The following is a 15431-nucleotide window of genomic DNA, read 5'->3' as shown; positions in this document are numbered from 1 at the left end:
TTTTATTCATTGTACCACCTCCGGTCTGCAGTCTTCACACCCAGCTGTCTAAGATCTCCAGTGTTCCCCTAGCGGATGGGAGAGAAATCCTGTTTCATTGACCATTTGTTACCTCAGTTTTGCAGATACCCTCATGCGATATGAATGCACTAATATAGCATATATGTCTGTGTCCTATTTTGAAGGTAAAGCTGTGTTGTGTGAGCAGCTCCTGAGCACAAACAGGCAGACTGTTGAAGCGTGCTTTGATGAGGCGGACAGATACGGGAAGCCTCTAGTGTGTGGCTTTTACAAGTAAGTTATGTGTATGCGCTGTGGTTGCTAACCTCTCAGCGGTTAATTGCTACAGGGTCAGTACTCTCTGCCTCCACACCCAATCAATTATGCTGATCCAAAACTCATAAGGGGAATATTTATGCCAAGTCTAAGCATTTTATAAATGTTGAACTTAAAACAGGAATAGTAAGTAAAGCTAAATTAAGCTTGTTCCGCAGCTATTGCTGCTTTAAATTCAATGGCCAAAGCCACAGATAATCCGAATAAAATAACCCTGTTTCGTAAATATATGCACAGGTCTTCATTAAGTAATTGTCATTGAGCTAGTTGGTGGAGCAGAGTTACCAGTTCTGCGAGTTTGGGGGGGCTGTGTTATACTTTGAAAATGCTCAGCAAGCTCGTAGTGCCAAGTTCCACAGCCCTCAGCTAGCCGTGGCGTGCTGAGTTCCACAGCCCTCAGCTAGCCGTGGCGTGCCGAGTTCCACAATCCTCAGCTAGCCGGGGAGTGCCGAGTTCCACAATCCTCAGCTAGCCGGGGAGTGCCGAGCTCCACAATCCTCAGCTAGCCGGGGAGTGCCGAGCTCCACAATCCTCAGCTAGCCGGGGAGTGCCGAGCTCCACAATCCTCAGCTAGCCGGGGAGTGCCGAGCTCCACAATCCTCAGCTAGCCGGGGAGTGCCGAGCTCCACAATCCTCAGCTAGCCGGGGAGTGCCGAGTTTCAAAATCCTCAGCTAGCCGGGGCGTGCCGTGTTCCACAATCCTCAGCTAGCCGGGGCGTGCCGAGTTCCACAATCCTCAACTAGCCGGGGCGTGCCGAGTTTCACAATCCTCAGCTAGCCGGGGCGTGCCGAGTTTCACAATCCTCAGCTAGCCGGGGCGTGCCGAGTTCCACAATCCTCAGCTAGCCGGGGAGTGCCGAGTTTCACAATCCTCAGCTAGCCGGGGCGTGCCGGGTTCCACAATCCTCAGCTAGCCGGGGCGTGCCGGGTTCCACAATCCTCAGCTAGCCGGGGCGTGCCGAGTTCCACTATCCTCAGCTAGCCGGGACGTGCCGAGTTCCACTATCCTCAGCTAGCCGGGGCGTGCCGGGTTCCACAATCCTCAGCTAGCCGGGGCGTGCCGTGTTCCACAAGCCTCAGCTAGCCGGGGCGTGCCGAGTTCCACAATCCTCAGCTAGCCGGGGCGTGCCGAGTTCCACAATCCTCAGCTAGCCGGGGCGTGCCGAGTTCCACAATCCTCAGCTAGCCGGGGCGTGCCGAGTTCCACAATCCTCAGCTAGCCGGGGCGTGCCGAGTTCCACAATCCTCAGCTAGCCGGGGAGTGCCGAGTTCCACAATCCTCAGCTAGCCGGGGCGTGCCGAGTTCCACAATCCTCAGCTAGCCGGGGCGTGCCAAGTTCCACAATCCTCAGCTAGCCGTGGCGTGCCGGGTTCCACAATCCTCAGCTAGCCGTGGCGTGCCGGGTTCCACAATCCTCAGCTAGCCGGGGCGTGCCGAGTTCCACTATCCTCAGCTAGCCGGGGCGTGCCGAGTTCCACTATCCTCAGCTAGCCGGGGCGTGCCAAGTTCCACAATCCTCAGCTAGCCGGGGCGTGCCGAGTTCCACAATCCTCAGCTAGCCGGGGCGTGCCAAGTTCCACAATCCTCAGCTAGCCGGGGCGTGCCGAGTTCCACAATCCTCAGCTAGCCGGGGCGTGCCGGGTTCCACAATCCTCAGCTAGCCGGGGCGTGCCGAGTTCCACTATCCTCAGCTAGCCGGGGCGTGCCGAGTTCCACTATCCTCAGCTAGCCAGGACGTGCCGAGTTCCACAGCCGGGGCGTGCCAAGTTCCACAATTTTCATTTTAATAAAAAAAAAAATGTTTTATTAACTCAAAGTACATCTTTGTATTCTCCCAAACACTTACAGTAATATTGGGTTGTGTTTTTCTGAAGAAATCAATGGAATAGGTGAATTGGACCTTACGGGATTATTATTTTCACAGGCGTTTTGACCCTTCCTTGAAGTACCTGCATAAAAAGATTCACGAGACGAACACCCTGGGTAGGATACAGAAATTGTCTACGGTCAGCCGCACATATCCCTCATCTTCTCTCAGCAAGATAAAGACATCAGGTATATCCAAGTCTTGCTGTAAGATTCCAACTGACTGATCACTGAAGAGTGTTGGCCTGGTGTTGGATGAGTGCTTTGTATATATAATATTGTAGCCTGAGAGGGGATTCTGGATAAGTACAAGCTCTGGGATTCTGGACTATTGACACAAAGCACTAAAATCCCACCTTGCAGGGTAATAAAGTCAGATTGTGCACTGATATGTGCTATAAAGCATTACGTGTATCTAATGAGGAGATAAATATATATATAGCTGATCCCATCACTTTATGCCACTTTGTATTTGTGAACATAAGGGAATAAGCTAAACCAGTTCTAAATCCTCTGTTCTTGTTCTTTTCAGGGGGCATTTTCTATAACACAGCCTTACACGATATAGATATTGCCAGCTGGTTACTTGGAGTAAATGCGCCAGATACGGTATTCTCACTAGGACATGCATTCTGCTCAGGTAGGTGTCTTAACTGGAATTCTATTAATACTTTTATAACACAGTTGTGGAATGTTTTGCAATGAAAAAAATAATGTCAATTTGAATATTGTTTTCCTATTTTGTAGGAAAGATCTCAGTCTGATAATTACTGTCCCAATAGAACCGATCCGCTGATAACTGCATGTAGTAACGGACTTATTAGTGATTTCATCTTTGTTTTCTGGTCACAGACATGGCTGCGGTGAAGGACGCAGACACAGTTAGCATCAGTATGAAGTATTCTAATGGCGCAATAGTGAGTTTGGACGTCAGCCAGCACTGCACCAAGGGCTGCGATCAGAGATTAGAGGTATTGGCATCAATGTGCACAACCAATGTCTATGTTCCTCTTAAATAAGCACTGTGTTATTAACTGTGTAAATGTACAGTATGTGGTGTGTTGTGTTTCTAGAGCAGTCGTACTCGCTACGCAGTCCTTCAGAAAGTTATTTCTCGAACGTCCTAGTGGATGCTGGGGACTCCGTAAGGACCATGGGGAATAGACGGGCTCCGCAGGAGACTGGGCACTCTAAAGAAAGATTTAGTACTACCTGGTGTGCACTGGCTCCTCCCTCTATGCCCCTGCTCCAGACCTCAGTTAGAATCTGTGCCCGGCCAGAGCTGGGTGCTTTTAGTGGGCTCTCCTGAGCTTGCTATGAAGAAAGTATTTTAGTTAGGGTATTTTTTTTTTTTTTTCAGAGAGCTTCTGCTGGCAACAGACTCTCTGCTACGTGGGACTGAGGGGAGAGAAGCAAACCTACTAACTGCGGCTAGGTTGCGCTTCTTAGGCTACTGGACACCATTAGCTCCAGAGGGATCGAACACAGGTACCTAACCTTGATCGTCCTTTCCCGGAGCCGCGCCGCCGTCCCCCTCGCAGAGCCAGAAGTACAGAAGCAGCAGCAGCAGAAGCATGAAGACATCGAAATCGGCGGCAGAAGACTCCTGTCTTCACTTAAGGTAGCGCACAGCACTGCAGCTGTGCGCCATTGCTCCCGCAGCACACCCGCACACTCCGGTCACTGTAGGGTGCAGGGCGCAGGGGGGGGCGCCCTGGGCAGCAATTAAGGTACCTTTTGGCAAAATAATACATATATACAGTCAGGCACTGTATATATGTTCGAGCCCCCGCCATTTTTTACACATAGAAGCGGGACAGAAGCCCGCCGCTGAGGGGGCAGGGCCTTCTTCCTCAGCACACCAGCGCCATTTTCTCTTCACAGCTCCGCTGGAAAGAAGCTCCCCAGGCTCTCCCCTGCAGTATCCAGGTGCAAAAAGGGTAAAAAAGAGAGGGAGGGCACATAAATTTAGGTGCAAACTATCAAAAACAGCAGCTACTGGGTAATCACTAAGTTACAGTGTAATCCCTGGGTTATATAGCGCTGGGGTGTGTGCTGGCATACTCTCTCTCTGTCTCCCCAAAAGCCTTTGTGGGGTCCTGTCCTCAGTCAGAGCATTCCCTGTGTGTGTGCGGTGTGTCGGTACGTCAGTGTCGACATGTTTGATGAGGAAGGATACGTGGAGGCGGAACAAGTGCAGATGAATGTGGTGTCGCCGCCGACGGTGCCGACACCTGATTGGATGGATATGTGGAAGGTGTTAAATGATAATGTAAGCTCCTTACATAAAAGGTGGGATAAAGCTGATGCCTCGGGACAGTCAGGGTCTCAACCCATGCCTGATCCTACAGTGCAGAGGCCGTCAGGGTCTCACAAGCGCCCACTATCCCAGATGGTTGACAGAGATGCCGACACGGAGTCTGACTCCAGTGTCGATGACGATGATGCAAAGTTGCAGCCTAAAATGACTAAAGCCATCCGCTACATGATTATAGCAATGAAGGATATATTACACATATCAGAGGAAAACCCTGTCCCTGACAAGAGGGTTTATATGTATGGGGAGAAAAAGCAAGAAGTGACTTTTCCCCCTTCACATGAATTAAATGAATTATGTGAAAAAGCGTGGGATTTCCCTGATAGGAAAGTAGTAATTTCCAAGAGATTACTGATGGCGTATCCTTTCCCGCCAACGGATAGGTTACGCTGGGAATCCTCCCCTAGGGTAGACAAGTCGTTGACACGCTTATCTAAGAGGTTGCCCTGCCGTCTCAGGATACGGCCGCCCTAAAGGATCCTGCGGATAGAAAGCAGGAAGCTATCCTGAAGTCTGTTTATACACATTCTGGTACTCTACTGAGGCCAGCAATTGCTTCTGCCTGGATGTGTAGTGCTGTAGCAGCATGGACTGATAATCTCTCGGAGGAGATAGATACCCTGGACAGGGACACTGTTCTACTGACCCTTGGACACATCAAAGACGCTGTCCTATATATGCGGGATGCCCAGAGGGACATTTGCCTGCTGGGCTCTAGAATAAATGCAATGTCCATTTCTGCCAGAAGGGTCTTATGGACTCGGCAATGGACAGGGGATGCCGACTCTAAAAAACACATGGAGGTTTTGCCTTATAAGGGGGAGGACCTAGTTTCCACTGCTACGGCAGGGAAGCCGAATTTCTTGCCTTATATTCCTTCACAGCCAAAGAAAGCACCGTATTACCAAATGCAGTCCTTTCGTTCGCAAAAGAGCAAGAAAGTCAGAGGTGCATCCTTTCTTGCCAGAGGCAGGAGTAGAGGAAAAAAGCTGCACCATGCAGCTAGTTCTCAGGAACAAAAGTCCTCCCCGGCTTCCACTAAATCCACCGCATGACGCTGGGGCTCCACAGGTGGAGCCAGGAGCGGTGGGGGCGCGTCTCCGAAATTTCAGCCACCAGTGGGTTCGCTCACAGGTGGATCCTTGGGCTATACAAATTGTGTCTCAGGGATACAAGCTAGAATTCGAAGTGACGCCTCCTCACCGTTACCTAAAATCGGCCTTGCCAGCTTCCCCCATGGAAAGGGAGGTAGTGCTGGCGGCAATTCACAAGCTATACCTCCAGCAGGTGGTAGTAAAGGTTCCCCTCCTTCAACAGGGAAGGGGTTACTATTCCACTATGTTTGTGGTACCGAAACCGGACGGTTCGGTCAGACCCATCTTGAATTTAAAATCCCTGAATATTTATCTGAGGAAATTCAAGTTCAAAATGGAATCGCTCAGAGCAGTCATTGCAAGCCTCGAAGAGGGGGATTTCATGGTGTCTCTGGACATCAAAGACGCTTACTTGCATGTCCCCATTTATCCGCCTCATCAGGAGTACCTCAGATTTGTGGTACAGGACTGTCATTACCAATTCCAGACGCTGCCGTTTGGCCTGGCCACGGCACCGAGAATATTTACCAAGGTGATGGCGGAGATGATGGTGCTCCTTCGGAAGCAAGGAGTTACAATTATCCCATACTTGGACGATCTCCTCATAAAGGCGAGGTCCAGGGAGCAGTTACTGATCAGCGTAGCACACTCTCAGGAAGTGTTGCGGCAGCACGGCTGGATTCTGAATATTCCAAAGTCGCAGCTGATCCCTACGAAGCGTCTGCCCTTCCTGGGCATGATTCTGGATACAGACCAGAAGAAGGTATTTCTCCCAGAGAAGAAGGCTCAGGAGCTCGTGACTCTGGTCAGGGACCTCCTGAAACCAAAGCAGGTGTCGGTGCATCAATGCACGCGAGTCTTGGGAAAGATGGTAGCGTCATACGAAGCCATTCCCTTCGGCAGGTTCCATGCCAGGATCTTTCAGTGGGATCTGTTGGACAAATGGTCCGGATCGCATCTTCAGATGCATCGGCTGATCACCCTGGCCCCCAGGGCCAGGGTGTCTCTTCTGTGGTGGCTGCAGAGTGCGCACCTCCTCGAGGGCCGCAGGTTCGGCATACAGGACTGGGTCCTGGTGACCACGGATGCAAGCCTCCGAGGATGGGGGGCAGTCACTCAGGGAAGAAACTTCCAAGGGCTGTGGTCCAGTCAGGAGACTTGTCTGCACATAAATATCCTAGAACTAAGGGCCATATACAACGCCCTAAGCCAAGCGGAGCCTATGCTTCGAGACCAACCAGTGCTGATTCAGTCAGACAACATCACTGCAGTGGCCCATGTAAACCGACAGGGCGGCACAAGAAGCAGGGTGGCGATGGCAGAAGCCACCAGGATTCTTCATTGGGCGGAGAATCACGTGCAAGCACTGTCAGCAGTGTTCATTCCGGGGTTAGACAACTGGGAAGCAGACTTCCTCAGCAGACACGACCTCCACCCGGGAGAGTGGGGACTTCATCAAGAAGTCTTCACGCTGCTGGCAAACCGATGGGAAATGCCACAGGTGGACATGATGGCGTCACGCCTCAACAAAAAGCTAAGCAGGTATTGCGCCAGGTCAAGGGACCCTCAGGCGATAGCTGTGGACGCACTAGTAACACCATGGGTGTTCCAGTCGGTCTATGTGTTTCCTCCTCTTCCTCTCATACCCAAGGTGCTGAGAATTGTAAGAAAAAGAGGAGTGAGAACAATGGGGGTAATTCTGAGTTGATCGCAGCCTCAAGTTTGTTAGCAATTGGGCAAAACCATGTGCACTGCAGGGGAGGCAGATATAACATGTGCAGAGAGAGTTAGATTTGGGTGTGGTGTGTTCAATCTGCAATCTAATCTGCAGTGTAAAAATAAAGCAGCCAGTATTTACCCTGCACAGAAACAAAATAAAACACACAAATCTAACTCTTTCTGCACATGTTATATCTGCCTCCCCTGCAGTGCACATGGTTTTGCCCAACTGCTAAAAAAAATTCCTGCTGCGATCAACTTGGAATTACCCCCAATATTCATTGCTCCGGATTAGCCAAGAAGGATTTGGTACCCGGAACTGCAAGAAATGCTCACAGAGGACCCATGGCCTCTGCCTCTCAGACAGGACCTGTTACAACAAGGGCCCTGTCTGTTCCAAGACTTACCGCGGCTGCGTTTGACGGCATGGCGGTTGAACGCCGGATCCTAGTGGAAAAGGGCATTCCGGATGAAGTTATTCCTACGCTGATAAAGGCTAGGAAAGACGTGACAGCAAAACATTATCACCGTATATGGCGAAAATATGTTGCTTGGTGTGAGGCCAGGAAGGCCCCTACAGAGGAATTCCAGCTGGGTCGATTCCTGCACTTCCTACAGTCAGGAGTGACTATGGGCCTAAATTAGGATCCATAAAGGTCCAGATTTCGGCCCTATCCATTTTCTTTCAAAAGGAACTGGCTTCACTGCCTGAGGTTCAGACGTTTGTTAAGGGAGTGCTGCATATTCAGCCCCCTTTTGTGCCACCAGTGGCACCTTGGGATCTTAACGTGGTCTTGGGTTTCCTGAAATCCCACTGGTTTGAGCCACTTAAGACCGTGGAGCTAAAGTATCTCACATGGAAAGTGGTCATGCTGTTGGCCTTAGCGTCGGCTAGGCGTGTGTCAGAATTGGCGGCTTTGTCATGTAAAAGCCCCTATCTGGTTTTTCATATGGACAGGGCAGAATTGCGGACTCGTCCGCAATTTCTACCAAAGGTTGTGTCTTCGTTTCATTTGAACCAACCTATTGTGGTGCCTGCGGCTACTCGTGACTTGGAGGATTCCAAGTTGCTTGACGTGGTCCGGGCTTTGAAGATTTATGTTAACAGAACGGCTGGAGTCAGGAAGACTGACTCGCTGTTTATCCTGTATGCATCCAACAAGCTGGGTGCTCCTGCTTCAAAGCAAACTATTGCGCGCTGGATCTGTAACACGATTCAGCAGGCTCATTCTGCGGCAGGATTGCCGCATCCAAAATCAGTGAAAGCCCACTCCACAAGGAAGGTGGGCTCTTCTTGGGCGGCTGCCCGAGTGGTCTCGGCATTTAGCTTTGCCGAGCTGCTACTTGGTCGGGTTCAAACACTTTTGCAAAATTCTTCAAGTTTGATACCCTGGCTGAGGAGGACCTTGTGTTTGCCCATTCGGTGCTGCAGAGTCATCCGCACTCTCCCGCCCGTTTGGAGGCTTTGGTATAATCCCCATGGTCCTTACGGAGTCCCCAGCATCCACTAGGACGTTAGAGAAAATAAGATTTTACTCACCGGGTAAATCTATTTCTCGTAGTCCGTAGTGGATGCTGGGCGCCCGTCCCAAGTGCGGACTTTCTGCAATACGTGTATATAGTTATTGCTTAATAAAGGGTTATGTTATATTGGCATCTTTTGGTTGATGCTATGTTGTTTGTTCATACTGTTAACTGGGTAAGGTTATCACAAGTTATACGGTGTGATTGGTGTGGCTGGTATGAGTCTTACCCTGGATTCCGAAATCCTTTCCTTGTAATGTCAGCTCTTCCGGGCACAGTTTCCTTAACTGAGGTCTGGAGGAGGGGCATAGAGGGAGGAGCCAGTGCACACCAGGTAGTACTAAATCTTTCTTTAGAGTGCCCAGTCTCCTGCGGAGCCAGTCTATTCCCCATGGTCCTTACGGAGTCCCCAGCATCCACTACGGACTACGAGAAATAGATTTACCGGTGAGTAAAATCTTATTTCTCCGACGTCCTAGTGGATGCTGGGAACTCCGTAAGGACCATGGGGAATAGCGGCTCCGCAGGAGACTGGGCACAAAACTAAAGCTTTAGGACTACCTAGTGTGCACTGGCTCCTCCCCCTATGACCCTCCTCCAAGCCTCAGTTAGATTTTTGTGCCCGACCAAGAAGGGTGCACACTAGGGGCTCTCCTGAGCTCTTAGTGAAAGTTTAGTTTTAGGTTTTGTATTTTCAGTGAGACCTGCTGGCAACAGGCTCACTGCATCGAGGGACTAAGGGGAGAAGAAGCGAACTCACCTGCGTGCAGAGTGGATTGGGCTTCTTAGGCTACTGGACACCATTAGCTCCAGAGGGACCGAACACAGGCCCAGCCTCGGAGTCCGGTCCAAGAGCCGCGCCGCCGGCCCCCTTACAGAGCCAGAAGCAAGAAGAGGTCCGGAAAATCGGCGGCAGAAGACATCCTGTCTTCACCAAGGTAGCGCACAGCACTGCAGCTGTGCGCCATTGCTCCTCAGCACACTTCACACTCCGGTCACTGAGGGTGCAGGGCGCTAGGGGGGGGCGCCCTGAGCAGCAATATAAACACCTTGGCTGGCGAAAATACATCACATATAGCCCCCAGGGCTATATGGATGAATTTTAACCCCTGCCAGATTCCACAGAAAAACGGGAGAAAAGGCCGGCGAGAAGGGGGCGGAGCCTATCTCCTCAGCACACTGGCGCCATTTTCTCTCACAGCTCCGTTGGAGGGAAGCTCCCTGGCTCTCCCCTGCAGTCACTACACTACAGAAAGGGGTTAAAAAAAGAGAGGGGGGCACTAATTAGGCGCAGTATAACAATACAGCAGCTATAAGGGGGAAAACACTTATATAAGGTTATCCCTGTATATATATATAGCGCTCTGGTGTGTGCTGGCATACTCTCCCTCTGTCTCCCCAAAGGGCTAGTGGGGTCCTGTCCTCTATCAGAGCATTCCCTGTGTGTGTGCTGTGTGTCGGTACGTTGTGTCGACATGTATGAGGAGGAAAATGTGGTGGAGGCGGAGCAATTGCCTGTAACAGATATGTCACCCCCTAGGGAGTCGACACCTGAGTGGATGAGCTTATGGAAGGAATTATGTGACAGTGTCAGCTCTTTACAAAAGATTGATGACATGAGACAGCCGGCGACTCAGCCTGTGCCTGTCCAGGTGTCTCAAAAGCCATCAGGGGCTCTAAAACGCCCGTTACCGCAGATGGCAGATACAGACGCCGACACGGATACTGACTTCAGTGTCGACGATTAAGAGACGAATGTGACTTCCAGTAGGGCCACACGTTACAGGATTGAGGCTATGGAAAATGTTTTTACACATTTCTGATAATACCAGTACCACTAAAGGGTATTATGTTGGGTGAGAAAAAACTGCCTGTAGTTTTTCCTGCATCTGAGGAATTAAATGAAGTGTGTGATGATGCGTGGGTTTCCCCCGATAAAAACTGTTAATTCCTAAAAAGTTATTAGCATCATACCCCTTCCCGCAGAGGATAGGGCATGTTGGGAAACACCCCCTAGGGTGAATAAAGCGCTCACACGCTTGTCTAAACAGGTGGCACTACCGTCCCCGGATACGGCCGCCCTTACGGAACCTGCTGACAGAAAGCAGTAAAATATCCTAAAATGTATATACACTCACACGGGTGTGATACTGCGACCAGTAATCGCCTCAGCCTGGATGTGCAGTGCTGGGGTGGCTTGGTCGGATTCCCTGATTGACAATATTGATACCCTAGATAGGGACAGTATATTACTGACTATAGAGCATTTAAAAGATGCATTTCTATATATGCGTGATGCACAGAGGGATATTTGCCGACTGGCATCAAGAGTAAGTGCGCTGTCCATTTCTGCCAGAAGAGGGTTATGGACGAGGCACTGGTCAGGTGATGCTGACTCCAAAAGGCATATGGAAGTATTGCCTTATAAAGGGGAGGAGTTATTGGGGTAGGTCTATCAGACCTGGTGGCCACGGCAACTGCTGGGAAATCCACAATTTTACCCCAGGTAGCCTCTCAACATAACAAGACGCCGTATTATCAGGCGCAGTCCTTTCGGCCCCATAAGGGCAAGCGGGCAAAAGGCTCCTCATTTCTGCCCCGGGGCAGAGGGAGAGGAAAAAGGCTGCAATAAACAGCCAGTTCCCAGGAACAGAAGCCCTCTTCCGTTTCTGCCAAGTCCTCAGCATGACGCTGGGGCTTCACTAGCGGACTCAGGCACGGTGGGGACCCGTCTCAAGAATTTCAGCGTACAGTGGGCTCACTCACAGGTGGACCCCTGGATCCTTCAGGTGGTATCTCAGGAGTACAAAATTGGAATTCGAGACGTCTTCCCCTCGCCGTTTTCATAAAGTCTGCTTTACCGATGTCTCCCTCAGACAGGGAGACAGTATTGCAAGCCATTCACAGGCTGTATTCCCAGCAGGTGATAATCAAGGTACCCCTCCTGCAACAGGGAAAGGGGTACTATTCCACACTATTTGTGGTACCGAAGCCAGACGGCTCGGTGAGACCAAATTTAAATCTAAAATCCTTGAACACTTACATACAAAGGTTCAAATTCAAGATGGAGTCACTCAGAGCAGTGATTGCAAACCTGGAAGAAGGGGACTATATGGTCTCTCTGGACATCAAAGATGCTTACCTACATGTCCCAATTTACCCTTCTCCAAGGGTACCTCAGGTTTGTGGTACAGAACTGTCACTATCAGTTTCAGACGCTGCCGTTTGGATTGTCCACGGCACCACGGGTCTTTACCAAGGTAATGGCCGAAATGATGATACTCCTTCGAAAGAAGGGAGTTTTTAGTTATCCCTTACTTGGACGATCTCCTGATAAGGGCAAGATCCAGGGAACAGTTGGAAGTCGGGGTAGCACTATCTCAGATAGTGCTGCGGTAGCACGGTTGGATTCTCAATATTCCAAAATCGCATCTGATCCTGACGACACGCCTTCTATTCCTAGGGATGATCCTGGACACAGTCCAGAAAAAGGTGTTTTTCTCCCGGAGGAGAAAGCCAGGGAGTTATCCGAACTAGTCAGAAACCTCCTAAAACCAGGCCAAGTGTCAGTGCATCAGTGCACAAGGGTCCTGGGAAAAATGGTGGCTTCCTACGAAGCAATTCCATTTGGCAGATTCCACGCAAGAACTTTCCAGTGGGACCTGCTGGACAAATGGTCCGGATCGCATCTTCAGATGCATCAGCGGATAACCCTGTCACCAAAGACAAGGGTGTCTCTCCTGTGGTGGTTGCAGAGTGCTCATCTTCTAGAGGGCCGCAGATTCGGCATTCAGGACTGGGTCCTGGTGACCACGGATGCCAGCCTGCGAGGCTGGAGAGCAGTCACACAGGGAAGAAATTTCCAGGGCTTGTGGTCAAGCCTGGAGACATCACTTCACATAAATATTTTGGAGCTAAGGACCATTTACAATGCCCTAAGCCAAGCAAGACCTCTGCTTCAAGGTCAGCCGGTGCTGATCCAGTCGGACAACATCACGGCAGTCGCCCACGTAAACAGACAGGGCGGCACAAGAAGCAGGAGGGCAATGGCAGAAGCTGCAAGGATTTTTCGCTGGGCGGAAAATCATGTGATAGCACTGTCAGCAGTGTTCATTCCGGGAGTGGACAACTGGGAAGCAGACTTCCTCAGCAGGCGCGACCTCCACCCGGGAGAGTGGGGACTTCACCCAGAAGTCTTCCACATGATTGTAAACCATTGGGAAAAACCAAAGGTGGACATGATGGCGTCCCGCCTAAACAAAAAATTGGACCGGTATTGCGCCAGGTCAAGGGACCCTCAGACAATAGCTGTGGACGCTCTGGTAACACCGTGGGTGTACCAGTCAGTGTATGTGTTCCCTCCTCTTCCTCTCATACCAAAAGTACTGAGAATTATAAGACGGAGGGGAGTAAGAACTATACTCGTGGCTCCGGATTGGCTAAGAAGGACTTGGTACCCGGAACTTCAAGAGATGCTCACGGAGGACCCGTGGCCTCTACCTCTAAGAAGGGACCTGCTCCAGCAAGTACCCTGTCTATTCCAAGACTTACCGCGGCTGCGTTTGACGGCAGGGCGGTTGAACGCCGGATCCTGAAGGAAAAAGGCATTCCGGATGAAGTCATCCCTACCCTGATCAAGCCAGGAAGGATGTAACCGCAAAGCATTATCACCGCATTTGGCGAAAATATGTTGCGGGGTGCGAGGCCAGTAAGGCCCCGATGGAGGAATTTTCAACTAGGTCGATTCCTGCATTTCCTGTAAACAGAAGTGTCTATGGGCCTAAAATTGGGGTCCATTAAGGTTAAAATTTTGGCCCTGTCAATTTTCTTCCAGAAAGAACTAGCTTCAGTTCCTGAAGTTCAGACGTTTGTAAAATCGGTACTGCATATACAGCCTCCTTTTGTGCCTCCAGTGGCACCTTGGGATCTCAATGTAGTTTTGGGGTTCCTAAAGTCACATTGGTTTGAACCACTTGAATCTGTGGAGTTAAAATATCTCACATGGAAAGTGGTCATGTTGTTGGCCCTGGCCTCGGCCAGGCGCGTGTCAGAATTGGCGGGCTTTATCCTGTAAAAGCCCTTATCTGATCTTCCATTCAGACAGGGCGGAATTGAGGACTCGTCCTCATTTTCTCCCTAAGGTGGTTTCAGTGTTTCATCTGAACCAACCTATTGTGGTACCTGAGGCTACTAGTGACTTGGAGGACTCCAAGTTGTTGGACGTAGTCAGGGCCTTGAAAATATATGTCTCCAGGACGGCTGGAGTCAGAAAATCTGACTCGCTGTTTATCCTGTATGCACCCAACAAGCTGGGTGCTCCTGCTTCTAAGCAGACTATTGCTCGTTGGATTTGTAATACAATTCAGCTTGCACATTCTGTGGCAGGCCTGCCACAGCCAAAATCTGTAAAAGCCCATTCCACAAGGAGGGGGGCTCATCTTGGGCGGCTGCCCGAGGGGTCTCGGCGTTACAACTTTGCCGAGCAGCTACTTGGTCAGGAGCAAACACGTTTGCTAAATTCTACAAATTTGATACCCTTGCTGAGGAGGACCTGGAGTTCTCTCATTCGGTGCTGCAGAGTCATCCGCACTCTCCCGCCCGTTTGGGAGCTTTGGTATAATCCCCATGGTCCTTACGGAGTTCCCAGCATCCACTAGGACGTCAGAGAAAATAAGAATTTACTTACCGATAATTATATTTCTCGTAGTCCGTAGTGGATGCTGGGCGCCCATCCCAAGTGCGGATTGTCTGCAATACTTGTACATAGTTATTGTTACAAAAATCGGGTTATTATTGTTGTGAGCCATCTTTTCAGAGGCTCCTCTGTTATCATGCTGTTAACTGGGTTCAGATCACAGGTTGTACGGTGTGATTGGTGTGGCTGGTATGAGTCTTACCCGGGATTCAAAATCCTTCCTTATTGTGTACGCTCGTCCGGGCACAGTATCCTAACTGAGGCTTGGAGGAGGGTCATAGGGGGAGGAGCCAGTGCACACCAGGTAGTCCTAAAGCTTTACTTTTGTGCCCAGTCTCCTGCGGAGCCGCTATTCCCCATGGTCCTTACGGAGTTCCCAGCATCCACTACGGACTACGAGAAATAGAATTATCGGTAAGTAAATTCTTATTTTTTCCTTATACAGCATTCATCTGTCTATAGTGCTGTCTCCTCTAGGAGCCATGGAAGTGTGTTCATATGAGAGTGTGGCAGTGGGTATTGCAGTGGGGGTGGGGGCGGTTAGGGTAGCTGAGGGAGGGGGTGGTGAGGGTAGCTTGTGAGAGGAATGGTGAAGGGGAGAACTGTGTGAGGGTAGCAAAGAGATGGGGGGCAGTGAGGGTGGCTGTGAGAGGAGTAGTGCGGTGAGGGGGGTGGTAAGGGTAGCTGTGAGAGGAGTGGTGCAGGTAGCTGTGAGAGGAGTGGTGCGGTGATTGTGGCCGTGTGAGCGGGGGGCGGTAAGGGTAGCTTGTAAGAGGAGTGGTGCGGTGAGGGTAACTGTGAGAGGAGTGGTGCGGTGAAGGTGGCTGTGTGTGTGTGTGTGGGGGGGGGGGGCGCGGTGGTAAGGGTAGCTATGAGAGG

General features: G+C 50.6%; 1 protein-coding gene across 3 annotated transcripts in view; it reads left to right on the top strand.

The window, feature by feature from the left end:
- The window catches only part of LOC134966547 (uncharacterized oxidoreductase YrbE-like), an 84599-nt gene that overhangs the window by 53473 nt on the left and 15695 nt on the right, over positions 1–15431 (top strand). For all 3 annotated transcript variants that reach the window (XM_063943375.1, XM_063943373.1, XM_063943374.1), the window contains 4 exons: positions 186–294; positions 2262–2392; positions 2736–2843; positions 3056–3174. In XM_063943375.1, the coding sequence (XP_063799445.1) occupies positions 186–294; positions 2262–2392; positions 2736–2843; positions 3056–3174 (467 nt within the window). The remainder of the gene's footprint in view (positions 1–185; positions 295–2261; positions 2393–2735; positions 2844–3055; positions 3175–15431) is intronic.

Source organism: Pseudophryne corroboree, chromosome 10, assembly GCF_028390025.1.
Source record: "Pseudophryne corroboree isolate aPseCor3 chromosome 10, aPseCor3.hap2, whole genome shotgun sequence".
NCBI classification, from domain to species: domain Eukaryota; kingdom Metazoa; phylum Chordata; class Amphibia; order Anura; family Myobatrachidae; genus Pseudophryne; species Pseudophryne corroboree.
Note: the sequence above shows the minus strand (reverse complement) of the source record. Positions and strands in the feature narration are given on the sequence as shown.